Here is a 16,594-nt window from a genome sequence, read left to right as displayed (position 1 = left end):
TTGAAGCAGAAGAGTTTTTAACCAATTTTCCGAAATCAGAGGGAAGGACTAGTTAGCAATTTAACGATTTGCTTAAGTCTTAGACAAGAAAATGTATCAGACTACACCCTATCTCTACCCACCCCCAACAATGTCTGACTTAGGAGCCCTTGGGTTAAGGTACTCATAGTAAATTCTAGGAATTAAAAAAAATAGGTTTTCAAGTTACTAGGGCCCAGGGTCCTCTGGACTTTTTTGTCAAGTTTAACCAAGATTTTGTAAAGAGCTCTCCACTAGTTCTAGAGGTAGCATGGAACCAAGGGGAAAATGTACTATGAGGATCTCTGAAGCTAGGTTCTTACCACTTTTGCAATAACATTTTGTCTGAAACCACAGCATTTAAAATATTGCAAATATTGCTAATGATACTGGAGATACCAATTCGAAGCAGTTAGGGCAGTTTATAGTTGAAAACAGCTATGTGGATATGCTTAACATTTCTTTTAACATTATGGCCAAGGTATAATAAATGTTAAGAAGCTATTAGTGCTAGAGGCTATGACAGTCTTTGGGCTAGTCAAATCAGAGAGCATTACCCAGTTCTTAGATAAAACAGACGGGTACCTCTGATTCTCATCCCCACAAAGAAAGGAGACACACTTCAACTGCAAGAGTTTAAACATGCTAAAGTAGCTTGGTATACCAGCTTAAATATTTGGATGAATTGATTCAAACACAAAGTGGCTAAAATCAGAGGGCATTTGCTGACTTGCTTAACTAGAAAGTCTGGCGAGAGGAAAGACACCAGACTTGGGAGGGAGGGGGGCGGTATGGTCTGGTGCTTATGATTTTTATCCAATGTCAACTTTAACTAAGGCTGGCTCGAGTCAAGGTTGTGTGATAGTTGTCAGTAGTGACAGACACCAAGTGCTTCCTTTTTCATATCCCAGGGAGAGTACATGCTTCTGTCCCAGCATTCCACGCTCAAACCCTGGGCATCTCCCTGATTGGAGCAGCTTACACCACACGCCCAATCCCTAGTTAATGACTGTGGCCCAGGAAATGGTTTGCGGTGATTGGCTTACGTCGAGCAGAATGCAGTCGAGCTGGGGATGAATCATTTCCAGAGAAGGATGTAAGCTCTTTGGAGGATAGGGAGATAAAAGGATGTAAGCTCTTTGGAGGATAGGGAGATACTGGGGAAAGGAAAGAATGAATGCTGGAAGTTCACTATACATGACAACAGCTGTATTGGGAGCCCTGGTGGCACAGTGGTTAACAGCTTGGCTGCTAACCAAAATGTCAGCAGTTCAAATGAACCTGCTCCTCCTTGGAAGCCCTATAGGGCAGCCCTACTCTGTCCTATGGGGTCATTATGTGTTGGAATCGACTCGATGGCAACGGGTTTGGTGTGGGCTGTATTTACTGAAAATGATTATTGGCATTGCTAATAAGAGAAAGATTTCCAGACTATAAACTAGCAACAACAACAAAATTCCAAGGCTGGTATGTTTCTTTTTTTATTATTATTTTTGTGTTTGACTTAAGATGGTTGAATGATTTCATTTTCATTTATAAGCATTACATTAATTCCCATGCAAAAACCCAAGACCACATATGCCTGGTTTCAATCAGCCAAAATCCAATGTATAAGTCTTGACATTCAAGATCAAAACCAAAACGTTGCCTGGCCTTTCTAACCGTAGACATCACGGGCATCCATTGAGAGATCAGCAGGCACCTGACCTCTCAAACACCAGCTTGCCATGAGTCCACATCAAAACACGGAGCCAATGCCTTGTGGCACCTAAACCTGGCAAGCAATTTCATTCACGAAGACAGGACACCGCTCCACCAAGGCTGCCATCCAGAGATTTCCCGGTTTCTGCTCTACGGCCAAGTTGGCTTTCTAACAGGCATGACACCTTCAATTTGGGGATTATAATTCTTCCTGCCAGTTTTCCTCAAAACTCCTCAGTAAAGGGAAGGAGACTTTACAAAAAAGCTTACCTCTATAAAGGTAAGAGAGAAATAAATACAAAGACACCTATTTTAGCACGTAGATATTTTCCCAAGCTTTAGGTAAAGTCAATCACCAGGTATAAAGCTTTAAAAACTTCTCTCAGTAAGACAAGGAAACAGAAAATCAAAGAGGGCAACAGGGGACCCCACAATTGAAGGAGAACTAAAACAAAGCAGAAAATCATTCTGTTGATTGGGTAAAATGGGAAAGAAAAATGATAGCATATCAATAGTAGATGTTAATTCCTACTGAAACGTACACGGTGGGACTCTGACAATGGCAAAGATTTCATTAGTGCAAATAACAATTATAATGGTATGTTCTTCAATAGGATTTAAATAAGGCTTCAAATAAGTACACATACTAAAACCTAACATTTGGAAAACCTTCATTCTGGCTGGAAAGCTGTCAAATACACCCTCCGAAACCATCCAAGGTTCTGACTCAAGGACAATTACATTCAATGAAGTTGCTCCAAAACACCATTTGTAGCATTATCACACTCCAAGTCTACAACGTTTGGTGAAAAAGAAGGAAACATCCCTGGCCACTGGGCAAAAGAAATAAATCCAGCTAATATGCCAGTAATTCCCAGGTTCAGACAACGCTCTCAAATGTCTATGGTGATGAAACTCATTGAGGAGAAAATAAAAACAAACAAAACAAAGAATGAAATACTTAAATGTCAGAAGGACATTTGTTTCCCCAGCCCCGTTAGCAAATTTGCACAAAGTATAAAAAAGGAAAATATGAGCAGGTTCCTGTGCATTTTCTTCTATGGCTCAAGTTCTCCTTAAAAGAAACAAACTAGGTGACAACAACAAAGTAAACAACAGTAACAACAACAACAAAAATAAGCAGCAGAGTATGAAATAGTAATATACTGTTCCAGAGCCTGCACCATCAGGAAACGTAAAATGTGTTCTTAACAGATCCAGTCTAGGCTGGATATGTAAAAAAACGGAAAGACAGCATCACAAACCACATTGCAGGTTAGGAGAGTTTTAGAACCAAGAAACGGGAGGAAAACAAAAGAAACAGTCAGCAAAACGCTCAGAAAAATTTATCATCAATTCTAAAATGGGGTCGTGTGACATCATCGGGGTTAATGAAGACAGAGATGGACTTCCCCGGGTTCTCAGTCACTAGCTGCTGCAGTTTTTTGGCCAAGCGGTCATCGGGCTGGTTGGGGTCCCCTCCGTCAGACTGCGGGGAGGGGATGCTGGTGGTGCTGCCCCTTCGCTGCAGCTCCAGCGTCAGCCGGTTGGCCGCCTTGACGTGCTCGATGGCCGTGCGCAAGTGCTCTGCCGGGTCTGAGCGGACGGAGGAGAGCTTCCGGGCGTGGAGCATGACCGTCTCCTCTGACAGGTGCTCCAGCATGTTGCACTGAGGGATGAAATAATTGGGGCACATCTTGTTGACGAGACAGTGTTGCAGGTCATCGATGAGGCCCAGCAAGAAGTGGGCTGCATAGTCTTCTTGAGCCAAGTAGTTGGCAGGAAGTCTGTCACAGGCCCAGAGCATCATGCTCCGCAGGTGGTAGGGACTAATAGCCTTGGGCCGGGACAGGAGTTTGATGATGATGGCTTTGCAGGCCTGGTAGGCCTGCATGAGGCTGCTAGAGATACACTTCTTCAGTTGTACCTCACTCCTGGCAAAGGACAGCCGCCACTCGTTGTCCTTCTTTCCCTTGTAGGAGCAAGCGGGTACCAGGTAAAACCCACTGATAACCTCTTCCTCGGTGATCTTTCCATCCCAAAAGTGATTCTCCATGAGCCAGCTCTGGGCAACCGCAGGCCAACCTTTGAAGGATACCACAGGGACAATGTCGTAGAGCATGCGACTGCTGCCCACGCCCAGAATAATGGAGATGATGGTCCCGTTCTTTTCTACCTTTTCCACCTTTGGCATCCCTCGCTGGGGCTTCTTCTGGATCTCTGACAGGACAATGCTGATGGAGTCATAGAACCACTCAGCCACTTTGGTTGGGGAGAAGAAGTAGTTGGTAGCACCGTTGATGTGATCGACGATGGTGCAGCAGTCTTTCCACTTACTGATCGTCCCTTCGTCAAAGAGCCGGAGGCTTAGCCAAGAGTGGCACAAGGCGGAGTGGCGCATATCGAGGGTCACAGGCTGATTCCGGTCATGCAGCTTCAGGGCTGGCACCAGAAGAGTAAAGTCCATATCATAGTCAGTCCCCCGGGCATAGACATTCAGCTCATCCAAGTCCAGGTCCACCACGCCTTCCCGGACACCTCCAGAAAGCAACAGGTACTCATTGGCCACTGGAAGTTTTTGGTCCAGTTTTTGTACCATCCCTGGAAACAGAAAGAGAAAACACTATTACAGGAAGCACACACACGAAAGCCTCAATATAGAATGTTCTGAACATCCAAGAACCACGATTTATTCAACCTGGTTGTTAGTACACCACCAGCTCTCAGGCTGCTGCAGAGACCTGGCTAGCAGACTGGGATCTTCCTCCCCCATTGTAGAATCTGGCCTTGGAGGACTATGATAGATGTTTCTCACACAGTGAAAAGCAGTATCATTTTCAATTATAAACTAGGGCTCCTCCTCCCATAGTCATGACCTGAGCGATGACATTGCCATCAGCTCTGTCATCCGGGCCGAACATCTCAGTGAGATTCAACTCTTTCTTGTCCTTCTACTGCCAAATCTCATCATTGTAACCTCTGTAGCTTCTCTCACTTCCTTCCTCGTTCTCTATCTCTGGTGCCATCACACATGGCCAGGTTCTTTCGGTCTCTGTCCTGGCCCTCCCTGCTTAAATCTTCCTTCTTGGGCTGCAAACCACTGAGGGTCTCTGGGACGACAACAACACTTTTCACAATAATACTAAGGCTTTGACTTTTTCGCTGCGTTGATGTCTGCACTGATGATACAAGAGCAACGGATTGTAAAACTGCTGGTCCTTTAGCATGAATCAAACTGTTCTAGTGAGCACTAGATTCTTAACCTTCGTGCACTAGCATTAAAAAAAAAAAAAAAAAAAAAGCCGATTTCAATTATGTCATGGATGAAGCAGAAAAGACATGATTCATTTGATTAACTTCCAACCCTTGCATGAACATCTTTCTAATATTCAGTGTGACAGACAAAAAGGAAGTAATTATAAAGCACTTCCGCTGCATACCAAAATACAAAAGCCAAAATACAAATGTCTTCAGGAAAAGCACTTGTATTTTTTCTTTTTTTTGAGACGTGAGTTGAACTAGCTGCTTTGTTCATAGAACACCATTTTTAGTTTAAAGAATGACTGATGAACTATGATCATTCAGATTTGGATATCTGACAAGTATTTTCTGGAAAAAAAAAAAAGGACAAAATGAGCCTTTCTTTAAGAAAACAACTGACAATATTTACTGCCGGTGATGACGCTGGAACTTTTACGAGACGATTAGAAATTGGAAAACTCATATCCTGCACCGTGCACATGACATTTTCCCAAATCTTGTGCTTTTCTGATGAGATTGGTGATAATACTAACAGGTGTGATTTTCTGATGAAATTGTGAGCTCTCTGAGGATGAGAACCATATCTCAAACAGATACTAGCTGGCATAGGGTGTGCACGCAGTAGGCACGTAATTGAAGCTATGACTGAATTATAAAGTTAATGAATGGATGGATTTAATATGGCTTAAATATGAAGTCCACCACCTGTCAGTTTGTTGTGCTCTGGAGGCTTGTGAGTTGCTGTGATGCTGGAAGCTATGCCACTGGTATTTCAAATACCAGCAGAATCACCATGGTAGACAGGTTTCAGTGGGTCTTCCAGAATAACACAGGCTAGGAAGACAGACCTGGCAATCTACCGAAAATTAGCCAATGAAAATGTTATGGAACACAACAGAACACTGTCTGACTCGCTTCCTTTGGACACAACATCAAGAGAGATCCATTACTGGAAGAGGACATGATGTTTGGTGGGGTGGAGGTAGAGGGAGACCCTCCATGAGATGCACTGACATGAGTCACAACGATGGACTCAAATATGCCAGTGATAATGAGGATGACACAGGACCAGACAACGTTTCATTCTGTTGTACATAAATTGTCATAAGTCCGAGTCAACTTGATGGTAGTTGTCTACCTATCTCTCCATCTGTCTGTTATCTGTCTTAATATGAAGTACTTTAAATAATGGCTGGACTTAAATGACTGTTTCAAGAACAACATAAAAACTTAGCCTCCCTACCTCCTGTCTTTTTATTATACGCTTATTTGCGCTTCATTGTCTGACAAACTACCAGCAACACTATTTGTGATTTACTTAACGACTCTTTCCCAAAGTTCCCAAACAACTACCACAAACTATTATTCCACAGTCATTGCAGTTACTTTTAATCAATCATAGTTCACTGTTCACAGGGGAGGCACAAGGTAGATAATTAGATAAACCATGTATATGTGTTTTTACTATATGTCAAGATTCAGCATTCATTTCTAAAAAATGCTCTTTATTCTTTAAAATCCTATTTTCCTAACCATATAAAGCATGAAAAAGTCCTTTATCAAGTACCACATCCTCCCATACAGATAGGAATACAGGAAGTTATCACTCTCTTCCAAAAATCAGTCAGTAATTCATCCAAGGTTACAGGGTCAACAGCTCACCAGAAAGAGAAGCCAGTTCACCCGGTCTCTTGGGTTGTTTCTCAGACTACATGTGTGGACACATTGATTCACCACTCAGGCTCCCTCAAGTAATGGCAAGTCCCCACTGCTGGGAGTGATGTCAGCAGATGGCCCAAACCTGTAGGGATTGTCTCAGTTGCATGACCATCTCAACCAAGGTCATGCCCTGTGTGTGTGTCTGTGGGTTTCTTGTCTTTTTTTTTTTTTTTTTGCTGGGGGTGCACCCTGGTGGTGCAGTAGTTAAGAGCTGGCTGCTAACTAAAAGGTTCACAGTTCCAATCCACCAGTCAGTCCTTGGAAACCCTATGGAGCAGTTCTACTCTGTCCTATAGGGTCGTTGGAATCGACTCAGTGGCAGTGTGTTTGGTTTGATGCATATTCAATAGCTGATCAATACAGGAGTATCCTGGCTCAAGACGGTCTGAAGGTCCATTCTAAACTCAAGCTCCCTCCCCTGGGTAAGCTAAGGCTCACTATGGGTCTTCACGGAAACGCGACTTCTCTGCCTGCCCAATCCTACTTTGTTCCCCTCATTTCCACAGGTGTTGATGCCAAAGGTGCTCCTTAAAACATATCCTGCGTGCTTCTGAGAAACCCAGCCTAAGACACTACATGCCGCACAAGCAAAAAACCCTTACTACAAATTCAGCATAAAAAAAGTCCTTTAAAAAAATTTTTACTTTTTTTTTTTTTTTTTTAAAGCAGAACTCAGCAACCAGGATTGAAATTTGTCATAAACACTGAGCCCAACACCTACTTCTCTCAATTGTCGTAAGGTTTCAAAATCAACCTCATCTTTATAATGTAAGAAATACCACCACCCCATTGCCGTTGAGTCAAATCCGACTCATAGCAACTCTATAGGACAGAGTAGAACTGCCCCATAGGGTTTCCAAGGAGCGGCTAGTGGATTTGAACTACTGACCTTCTGGTTAGCAGCCAAGCTTTTAGCCACTGTGCCTTCCAGAGTAGGCTGTGAAAATCATTATTATAGACTTACCTATAGGTGCACTTACTTTCAAACAGATATTTTATTGTGCTTTAAGTGAAAGTTTACAAATCAAGTCAGTCTCTCATACAAAAATTTATATACACCTTGCTATATAATCCTAGTTGCTCTCCCCCTAATGAGACAGCACACTCCTTTCCACTCTCTATTTTCATGTCCATTCAACCAGCCTCTGACCCCCTCTGCCCTCTCATCTCCCCTGCAGACAGGAACTGCCCAAATAGTCTCACGTGTCTACTTGATCCAAGAAGCTCACTCCTCACCAGTATCATTTTCTAACCCATAGTCCAGTCCAATCCCTGTCCGGAGAATTGGCTTTGGAAATGGTTGCTGTCTTGGGCTTACAGAAGGTCTGGGGACCATGACCTCCAGGGTCCTTCTAGTCTCAGTTAGACCATTAAGTCTGGTCTTTTTACGAGAATTTGAGGTCTGCATCCCACTGCTCTCCTGCTCCCTCAGGGGTTCTCTCTTGTGTTCCCTGTCGGGGCAGTCATTGGTTGTAGCCAGGCACCATCTAGTTCTTCTGGTCCCAGGGTAATGTAGACTCTGGTTTATGTGACCTTTTCTGTCTCTTAGGCTCATAATTACCTTGTGTCTTTGGTGTTCTTCATTCTCCTTTGCTCCAGGTGGGTTGAGACCAATTGATGCATCTAAGATGGCCACTTGCTAGTGTTTAAGACCCCAGACGCCACTCTCCGAAGTGGGATGCAGAATGTTTTCTTAATAGATTTTATTATGGCAATTGACCTAGATATCCCCTGAAACCATGGTCCCCAAACACCAACCCCTGCTACGCTGGCCTTCAAAGTGTTCAGTTTATTCAGGAAACTGCTTTGCTTTTGGTTTAGTCCAGTTGGGCTGATCTCTCCTGTATTGTGTGTTGTCTTTCCCTTCACCTAAAATAGTTCTTGTCTACTATCTAATTAGTGAATACTCCTCTCCCTCCCTCCCTTCCCACTCTCATAACCATCAAAGAATATTTTCTTCTCTGTTTAAACTATTTCTCAAGTTCTTTTAATAGTGGTCTCATACAATATTTGTCCTTTTGTAACTGACTAATTTCACTCAGTATAATGTCTTCCAGGTTCCTTCACGTTATGAAGTGTTTCACAGATGCATCATTGTTCTTTATCGATGAGTAGTATTTCATTGTGTGAATATACCATAATTTATCCACTCATCCATTGATGGGCACCTTGGTTGCTTCCACCTTTTTGCTATTGTAAACAGTACTGTAATGACCATAAAAAAAAAAAACCAAACCCACTGCCGTCGAGTCGATTCCGACTCATAGCGACCCTTTAGGACAGAGTAGAACTGCCCCACAGAGTTTCCAAGGAGCGCCTGGAGGATTTGAACTGCTGACCTCTTGGTTAGCAGCCGTAGCACTTAGCCACTACGCCACCAGGTGTGCATATATCTGTTCATGTAAAGGCTCAAGAGAAAAATTTAAAAATAAAATAATTATTCTTCATTATTTCAAATATTCTTTCTTTTCTTGAAGCTGAAGTCCCATAAATATACAAGTGAAAAATCATCAAACGCTGTGTCGGGGTTAGTAAATCAGATCAGATCAGATTGTTGTTAGCTGCCATGGAGTCAGTTTCGACTTATAGTGACAGAGCAGAGCTGCCCCCTAGGGTTTCCTAAGCTGTAATCTTCACGGGAGCAGATCACCAGGTCTTTTTTGTAGAGCTGCTGAATGGGTTCGAACTGCCAACCTTCTGGTTAGCAGCCGAGCATTTAACCATTGCTCCACCAGGGCTCCTCCAGATTAGATCAGAGGTAGAATTATTATTAGAGCACCACACCGTAGTCCCCTTTTAGGCATAAATAATTCAAAATTCTATCTGTCCTTCTGGTCTGGACGGATAAACTGGCCTGAACGTACCAGTTAGGACCTGTCTACACGGCCAGCAAAAGTTGCCTTGGATCATCTTAGGCAGCAAGAAATGAGTTAAAACTCCTTTCTGCCCTCTCCTGGATTAACTATGAAAAAGTTTTAACCTATTTCCATGAAACATTCTTGCCAATGATAAAATATTCTCTTTCCTCCTAACCGCTGTTTATGTTCCCAGTTAAAATGTTGGCCTTTCTCTCAAAAGGGCCATCTAAAGTATTGGACTGAACTCTAATATGCAAGAGTTAGCGTAATTCTGGACACTTCTTTTCCTTTAAAATGCAGAGAGAACTTTAGCAGCAGAGAGACTATTCCAGAGGTTCATTTGCTAGGCTCCTAGAAGTTAGACACCAAGTCCCTAAGGCCACATTGTTCCCGAAATGCACCCCTTGTGACATCTGCATCTACATTTAGTGCACCCAAGCCCATTAGTCTACAGTTTTACAAGTGATTTGGTGATGCCACCTGGACGTTCTCCAGCATTACGCAAGGCCAAAGGTCCTCCAGGAGAACTTTCCTGGGCTAAGTAAGCTTAAGTGAAAATGAGCTGACATCAGCTATCGTGGGAGAGGGGTTGCCATGCAACTGAAAGGCAGATTTGCCCAGGGGCTGGAAGGGAAAAAGAGAGAAGACCCAAAAAAAAATTCAGCTGTACACTTTGGCCTTGGGTCTCAGTTTCAACAAGTGCTATCACTGAACTAATTCGCTGGTCCTTTGTGTAATTATGGAAGGGTAAGATAAGGGCCTCTGGCTGTTTAGTCATTAGTTCAATTATCCAAAGCCATGAATGGGAACAAAAAGATGTACACACACCACTGAGCTTGTTAGCAAGAAAGGAAAGGAGGGAGGGAGAAACAGCTTTTCCCCCTGGGTGGATCTCTTCTTTCCACGGGACCTGTGGTATATGTCTGCTCTTAAAATCCCTAAAAGGAAAGCTGCCCCCTAGCCTCCCTACCTGTAGTTCTCCATTCCTTGATTTTGGAATTTCCTTCATTGTTTCTACTTAAGCAGACCTTAATGCTCGAGTTTTAGGAATAGTTTTTCCATGTCATCCACCAAATTCTTTGCTGACTGTCTTTAGAATTCAAATAAAACTCTATCCCTGATCTTCTTAGGATCTTGTGAAGAAAACTTTATTACATTCCACTGAATTCAAATGACTTAACCTCCATCATTCAAATACATACAGCCAGGTTGTTAATTCCAGAGCCCAAGAATTAAGTATCTTTTTTTTTTCCTCTCGTATCTTCTCAGCTCCACCCCAGTGGCTGGGGAATTACTCAATTTAAGTAGGCAGTTTAATGAATACTAAGTAGATATGCGAAATCCGTACTTGCGTAGAATCCTTTAAAAACTTACCTATGTTGAAGGGAAAAAGATCTATAACAGAGGTAAAATTTTTTTGTCCTGAAATTAAAGCTACAGAATTAGATAAATTTTATTTATGTCTCTGTATCTTTGACTAAGTATCTGAAAAAGGTTATTTCTTGGTATCTGAATACTCAGTAGTAAAGGGTTATCTCTTTTTGGCTCCAACTCATGTGGCATGTACCAATAACTTGTTAAACTCATTGCCATAAAGTCAATTCCAACTCATAGCAACTCTACAGGACACGGTAGAACGGCCCCATAGGGTTTCCAAGGCTGTAATATGTATGGAAGCAGGCTGCCATATCTCTCTTTTATGGAGCAGCTGGTGAGTTTGAACTGCCGACCTTTCAGTTAGCAGCCAAATGCTTAACCACTGTGCCACCAGGGCTCCTTACACCGATAAGAGTGCTCCCTTGTGTCAATGATTCTTAATGGTGGGATGAATCTTTAGGGCAAGGTGACAGAGTGAGATGATGCTGACAAACAGCCCTACAGGAGCCGTTCCCTTGGTTGATAATAGCCAATATAAAACCTTCCTATAAAAAATCATGGTTTTTACTTCCAAGGAGGACATATTTTTGTCAAACTTACTATAAGACAAAACATCCTAAGACACAGGTATGGCCGCCATTTTCTAAGAAAGTCACAAATCTATGGGATTTTTTAAAACTCTGATTTGTGTTAGAAGCACTGGTGGTGAAGTGGTTAAGGCGCTTGGCTGCTAACGGAGAGGTCGGTGGTTTAACCCCACCAGCCACTCTACAGGAGAAAGATGTGGCAATCTACTTCCATGAGATTTCAGCCTTCGAAACCTATGGGGCCGTTGTACTCTGTCCTATAGGGTCACTATGAGTCAGAATCAACTTGATGGCAATGGGTGTGGGTGTTTTACTGGGCAGGGGGAGTAATTTGGGGAAGGTTTTAGCATTTTTCCTATTTCACAGCCAGAAATCATCTCTCTGCATATACAAATAAAAAAACAGAGGCTCAGAGAGGAGGAATGACTCATCCGAGGTCACACAACAGACCAAGTCATACTGTCTTCTTCCCACTCTGGCTGTGAAGTCAGCATGGCACATGCATACTGTTCCCCTAAGGAGTGACAATGACCCAACTGGACACGGATGCAGAATGGCTGGGGTGAGAAGCAGCACAGGTCTCAGGGCCACGGGCCAGCGGTGCACTTCCATTGATCAAAGCTTTGGTATGATCTTGGACCAGCGGCAGGATATATCTGACGACCCACACGTATCATAAGGAAGGATAAACCTGATTCACCCTTGCAAGATGCCATTAGCCTTCTCAAAGAAAAGAGGCTGTCATGTACTTTGGAAAAACAGAATTAATAAACCAATGGCACTTCCCAGCTTTTCAGTAATTTCCTGCTGGATGAGCATGAATACTCACAATTACACCGATACGTTTCATAAGTCTGAGGGTCTGTTTTAGATGGCATAATTTCTGCGGCTACTGCATGTAATCTTATCCTTTCTGAAAACTGATTAAATTACACATGGTAATGTGCTATTTACCAGAATATAGCACACAGGCCTGATTCAAAAGATATTTCCTCAAAGAAGTTTCCCTTCATCTTCTCCCGTTTTGACACTGATACACATCTCAGGGCAAAAGGGCACTGGACTCAGAGTAAGACAGGCTTGAGGTTGAATCTTGGGCTTGCTATTTACTTCTTAAAAAAAAAAAAACTCACTGCTGTCAAGTTGATTCCAACTCATAGCAACCCTATAGAACAGGGTAGAACTGCCCCATAGGGCTTCCAAGGAGCAGCTGGTGGATTCAAGCTGCCATCTGTTTGGTTAGCAGCCTTAATCCTTAACCACTGCGCCACCAAGGCTCCATTTACTATTTAAGTGAACTCAGTAAGTTATTTAACTTCTTTGAGTTTCTGATTCCTCATCTATTAAAACCAAATAAAATCAAATCTCCTTTGTAGGGCGTTATGGATTGAATGGTGTCCCCCAAAAGATATGCTGAAGTCATTTGGACAGAGGGTCTTTGAAGATGTTATCAGTTAGGTTAACATGGAGTGAAACTGGAATAGGATGGGTCCTAATCTTATATGCCAGGTGTCCTTATAACTTTAAGATACACAGAGACAGAGAGCCTTGTGAAGACACATTTGCAAGCCAGGAGTTGGAATCTACTCCATGACAATGGGTTTGGTTTGGTTAAAGATCGCCAGAAGCCACCAGAAGCTAGGATAGAGGCAGGGAACAGCTTCTCCCTCTGAGCCCTCTGAAGGAATCAACATGACCTACACTTTGCTTTTGGCCTCCTAGCTTCCAGCACTGTGAGACAATCCATTTCTGTTCTTCTGAGCCACCCAATTTGTGAAATTCTATTGCAGGAGCCCTAGGAAATTAATACATAGTATTTATTGATACGCAGTGCCTAAGCACAGAGTAGATATTTCGTTCATTTCCCTGATATGCTCTGCCCTTTCTCCCGTATCTACATAAAACTGGAATAGCAAACAACATCGATTCCACAGGGTTGTGTTGAAGATATAGTTTAGCAAGATAATCTATCTAAGCTTTCCAGCACATGCAAGGCAAACAAAACATGCTAGACGAAGGGAAATAAAAGAAGCTGAACCTAGCTCTCCCTTGCTGAACAAAGATGGCTGCCAGCCTAAGGCTGCTTCCTCTGGTGGAAGCTTCTGCCACGGTGCAGTGGGAGGGCACTCAGCTTGGCCAGCAGAGGACAGGCTGGATTCCAGTCTATTCCTTGTTCCCCGACACCAGGAGGGAATGGATAACCTGAACACCCCTGTGCAGAAGCCTTGATCTGAACTCCTATATTCGCATTTCCTGTATCTATTATCAAGGAGCCCTGGTGGTACAGTGGCTAAGCATTCTGCTGCTAGCCAAAAGGTTGACAGTTCAATTCTACCCACTGCTCTTCAGGACAAAAATGTGGCAGTCTGCCTCTGCAAAGAATACAGCCTTGGAAACCCTATGGGGGGTAGTTCTATTCTGTCTTATAGGGTTGCTATGAGTCGGAATCAACTCGATGGCAATGGGTTTGGTTTTTGGGTTTTTATTCATATTATCACAGCGGGCTGTATTCATGGCTCATTTTCCCTTCTAAATAAGACAATAATATGAAGCATCTGGCACAGTAACTGGCAAAGAGGCATTCAGCAAATCATAGATACTATCATAGTCAATCACCTACGAGCTCCTGGTAGTCAAGGTTTTATTACCACAGTGCCTAGAGTACTGACCTTGACATTGGAAGGGCAACTCCTTGTTGATTGTATCATTTGTTTCAAATAATCCAAACACCTCAATAACCACACCCTGGAGGTCATGGCATTTGCTATACAATATAATATGAAATACTGTCAGTATGTGTATATAAAATCATTTACTAATAATCCAAATATCAGGTAGGGAAAAAAAGTTCTCCCCAATCTTTCATTCTACCACCACCTGTCTGTTGTACTGTGGTGGATTGCACGTTGCTGTGACACTAGAAGTTATCCGCCAGTATTTCAAATACCAGCAAGGGTCACCATGGTAGGCAGGTTTCAGGGGAGCTTCCAGACTAAGACAGACTAGGAAGAAAGGCTGATGATCTACTTCCAAAAATTAGTCCTTGAAAACCCTAGGGATCACAACAGAATATTGTCTGATAAGTGCAGGAAGGTGAGCCCCCTAGGTTGGAAGGCACTCAAAATACACAGTGGCTGCAACAATGGACTTGAGCATACCAATGATCACGAAGATGGCCCAGGACTGGGCAATGTTGTTTTGTGCTATACATAAGGTCACCACGAGTCATGAGCCATCTGGATGACAACTAACAAGAAGAACAATCTCCCACTATCTTCCTTCTTAAAAATTAAAACTGAAGTTCCTTGTCAAAGTCTACTAAGCTATCCGAATGGAATGAACACGAGTTGGACATGGGTTCAAGTCCAGTTCATCCATGAGCAAGAAATGTAAGCACTCTGGGCCTCAGTCTCCTTAAACGAAATTGGGAATAAAAACCACTAACCACAGGGATGAGCCAAGAAAATGCACACCAAATGACTTAGTGCGTGGCCTATGCCATCAGCAGCCAGTAAACGGAGAGTTCTGGAAACCCAGAGAACATATTACCATATTATGTTTCCTCACTAATCATTCTTGCCTTCTTTCTCTTCAGTTCTTAGAAGAATTTAAAAACTCGTGGTTTCTGCCAATCAGAATGTACGGCAGGACTCAAAAGAGAGTTCCATGAGCTCCACCTAGCAGCCTTCCACAGCCACAACAAGCATGAAGGCTACAGACTGACAATTTACACAAGGCGAGCTCACTTTCAAAGGCTCATTCTTGGAAGTCAAAGTCAATAACAAGTGAAAAGTAAAAGCAATCCCAATATGGTGTCAAATGGCTACCTGAGGATACAGAAAAGAGTCAGTGACGACCAGATGACCTCTCCCTCACAATAAGCTTGCGATGAATATGTTCAGAATTATTAATTCAACTGTATTGTACTCCTTTCCCCTCTGCCTGTAACACAGCTGAGTCTAGTTTTCCTCCCTTTTTCGTTTTGGGGGTATACATGCAAATGACTTAATTACTCTGAAACTGGAGAGCTGTGTTATATTGCGGGGGTAGGGGTGGTCGCTATGAGTCAGAATCAACTCAGTGGCAGCAGGGACATGAGTTGGAATCGATTCAATGGCAACTAACAATAACAGCACTTTAGAAGAGGAATAAAGAAGTGGGCAAGTTCAAGACATTGCAACGATGATGGAAGTGGTACTCAAAATTCAGGTTTCATTTATTCATACATGAACGATAAGTATTAGTGCCTTCTATGAAACCAGTTAATGCACTCAGCTGCTAACCAAAAGGTTGATGATTCAAGCCTACTCAGAGATACCTTGGAGGCAAGGTCTGCTGATCTACTGCCCCAAAAATCAGCCACTGAAAGCCCCATGGAGCTCGGTTCTACTCTGCCACACGTAGGGTCGCCAGGAGTCAGAGTCCACTCGCTGGCAATTGGTATGAGGCAATACTGTAGTAGATGCTGAAAATGCAAAGGGAGGACAACACACAGTCCCCACGGCATAATGCTTATCATTTAGCCAGAAAGTCAGATGCTAATTGTATCAATCTGGATACGTGAAATTATGCTTCATCTAAGTATCAAACCTAAAACTTCAGTGACTTAAACCAACAAAGTTTTATTTTTCATCCACACTACATGTCCACCAAGGGCTGGCCGTAGGATCTCCAGGACCCCGATTACAGAGCAGTCCCTATCTAGGACGCTGCCAGCTACCACGGGGAAAAGACAACTCAGGAGGAGCCCTTATGAGCAGTTAAATGATGTGGCCTGGAAATGACATACATCGTTTCAATTCACAAACTACTGGTCAAAACTAGTCACATGGTCCCACTCAACCCCAGGAATAAAGAAAATCAATCCTATCTGGGGTGTGGAAAGCAGAAATATTTGATGCGCACTGTGGACAGTTCCCACATGAATCAAATGATCACACACTGAATTGTAACACAGAATTGTAAGCTGAATTAATAACGCTGAAGGAAATGAAGTTCCTAGCCAAAACAAAGAGGAGAAGGAGGAAGAAGGGGAGGAAAAGTGAAACCTGTTTAGGCTGGAGAACAGAAAAT

At 42.9% G+C, this 16,594-nt stretch overlaps 1 protein-coding gene across 3 annotated transcripts in view; it reads right to left on the bottom strand.

Annotated features, from left to right (window-relative positions):
- Positions 1–1,457: 1,457 nt before the first annotated feature.
- MB21D2 (Mab-21 domain containing 2) overlaps positions 1,458–16,594 on the bottom strand; it is a 139,328-nt gene continuing 124,191 nt past the window's right edge. For 2 of the 3 annotated variants that reach the window (XM_049880260.1, XM_049880270.1), the window contains exon 3: positions 1,458–4,320. In XM_049880260.1, coding sequence (XP_049736217.1) covers positions 3,056–4,320 — 1,265 coding nt within the window. In that variant the 3' untranslated portion in view covers positions 1,458–3,055. The remainder of the gene's footprint in view (positions 4,321–16,594) is intronic. The other variant, XM_049880252.1, reaches the window with a different exon arrangement.

Source organism: Elephas maximus, chromosome 1 (assembly GCF_024166365.1).
Source record: "Elephas maximus indicus isolate mEleMax1 chromosome 1, mEleMax1 primary haplotype, whole genome shotgun sequence".
NCBI lineage: Eukaryota > Metazoa > Chordata > Mammalia > Proboscidea > Elephantidae > Elephas > Elephas maximus.
This window is presented reverse-complemented; position numbering and strand designations above follow the sequence as displayed.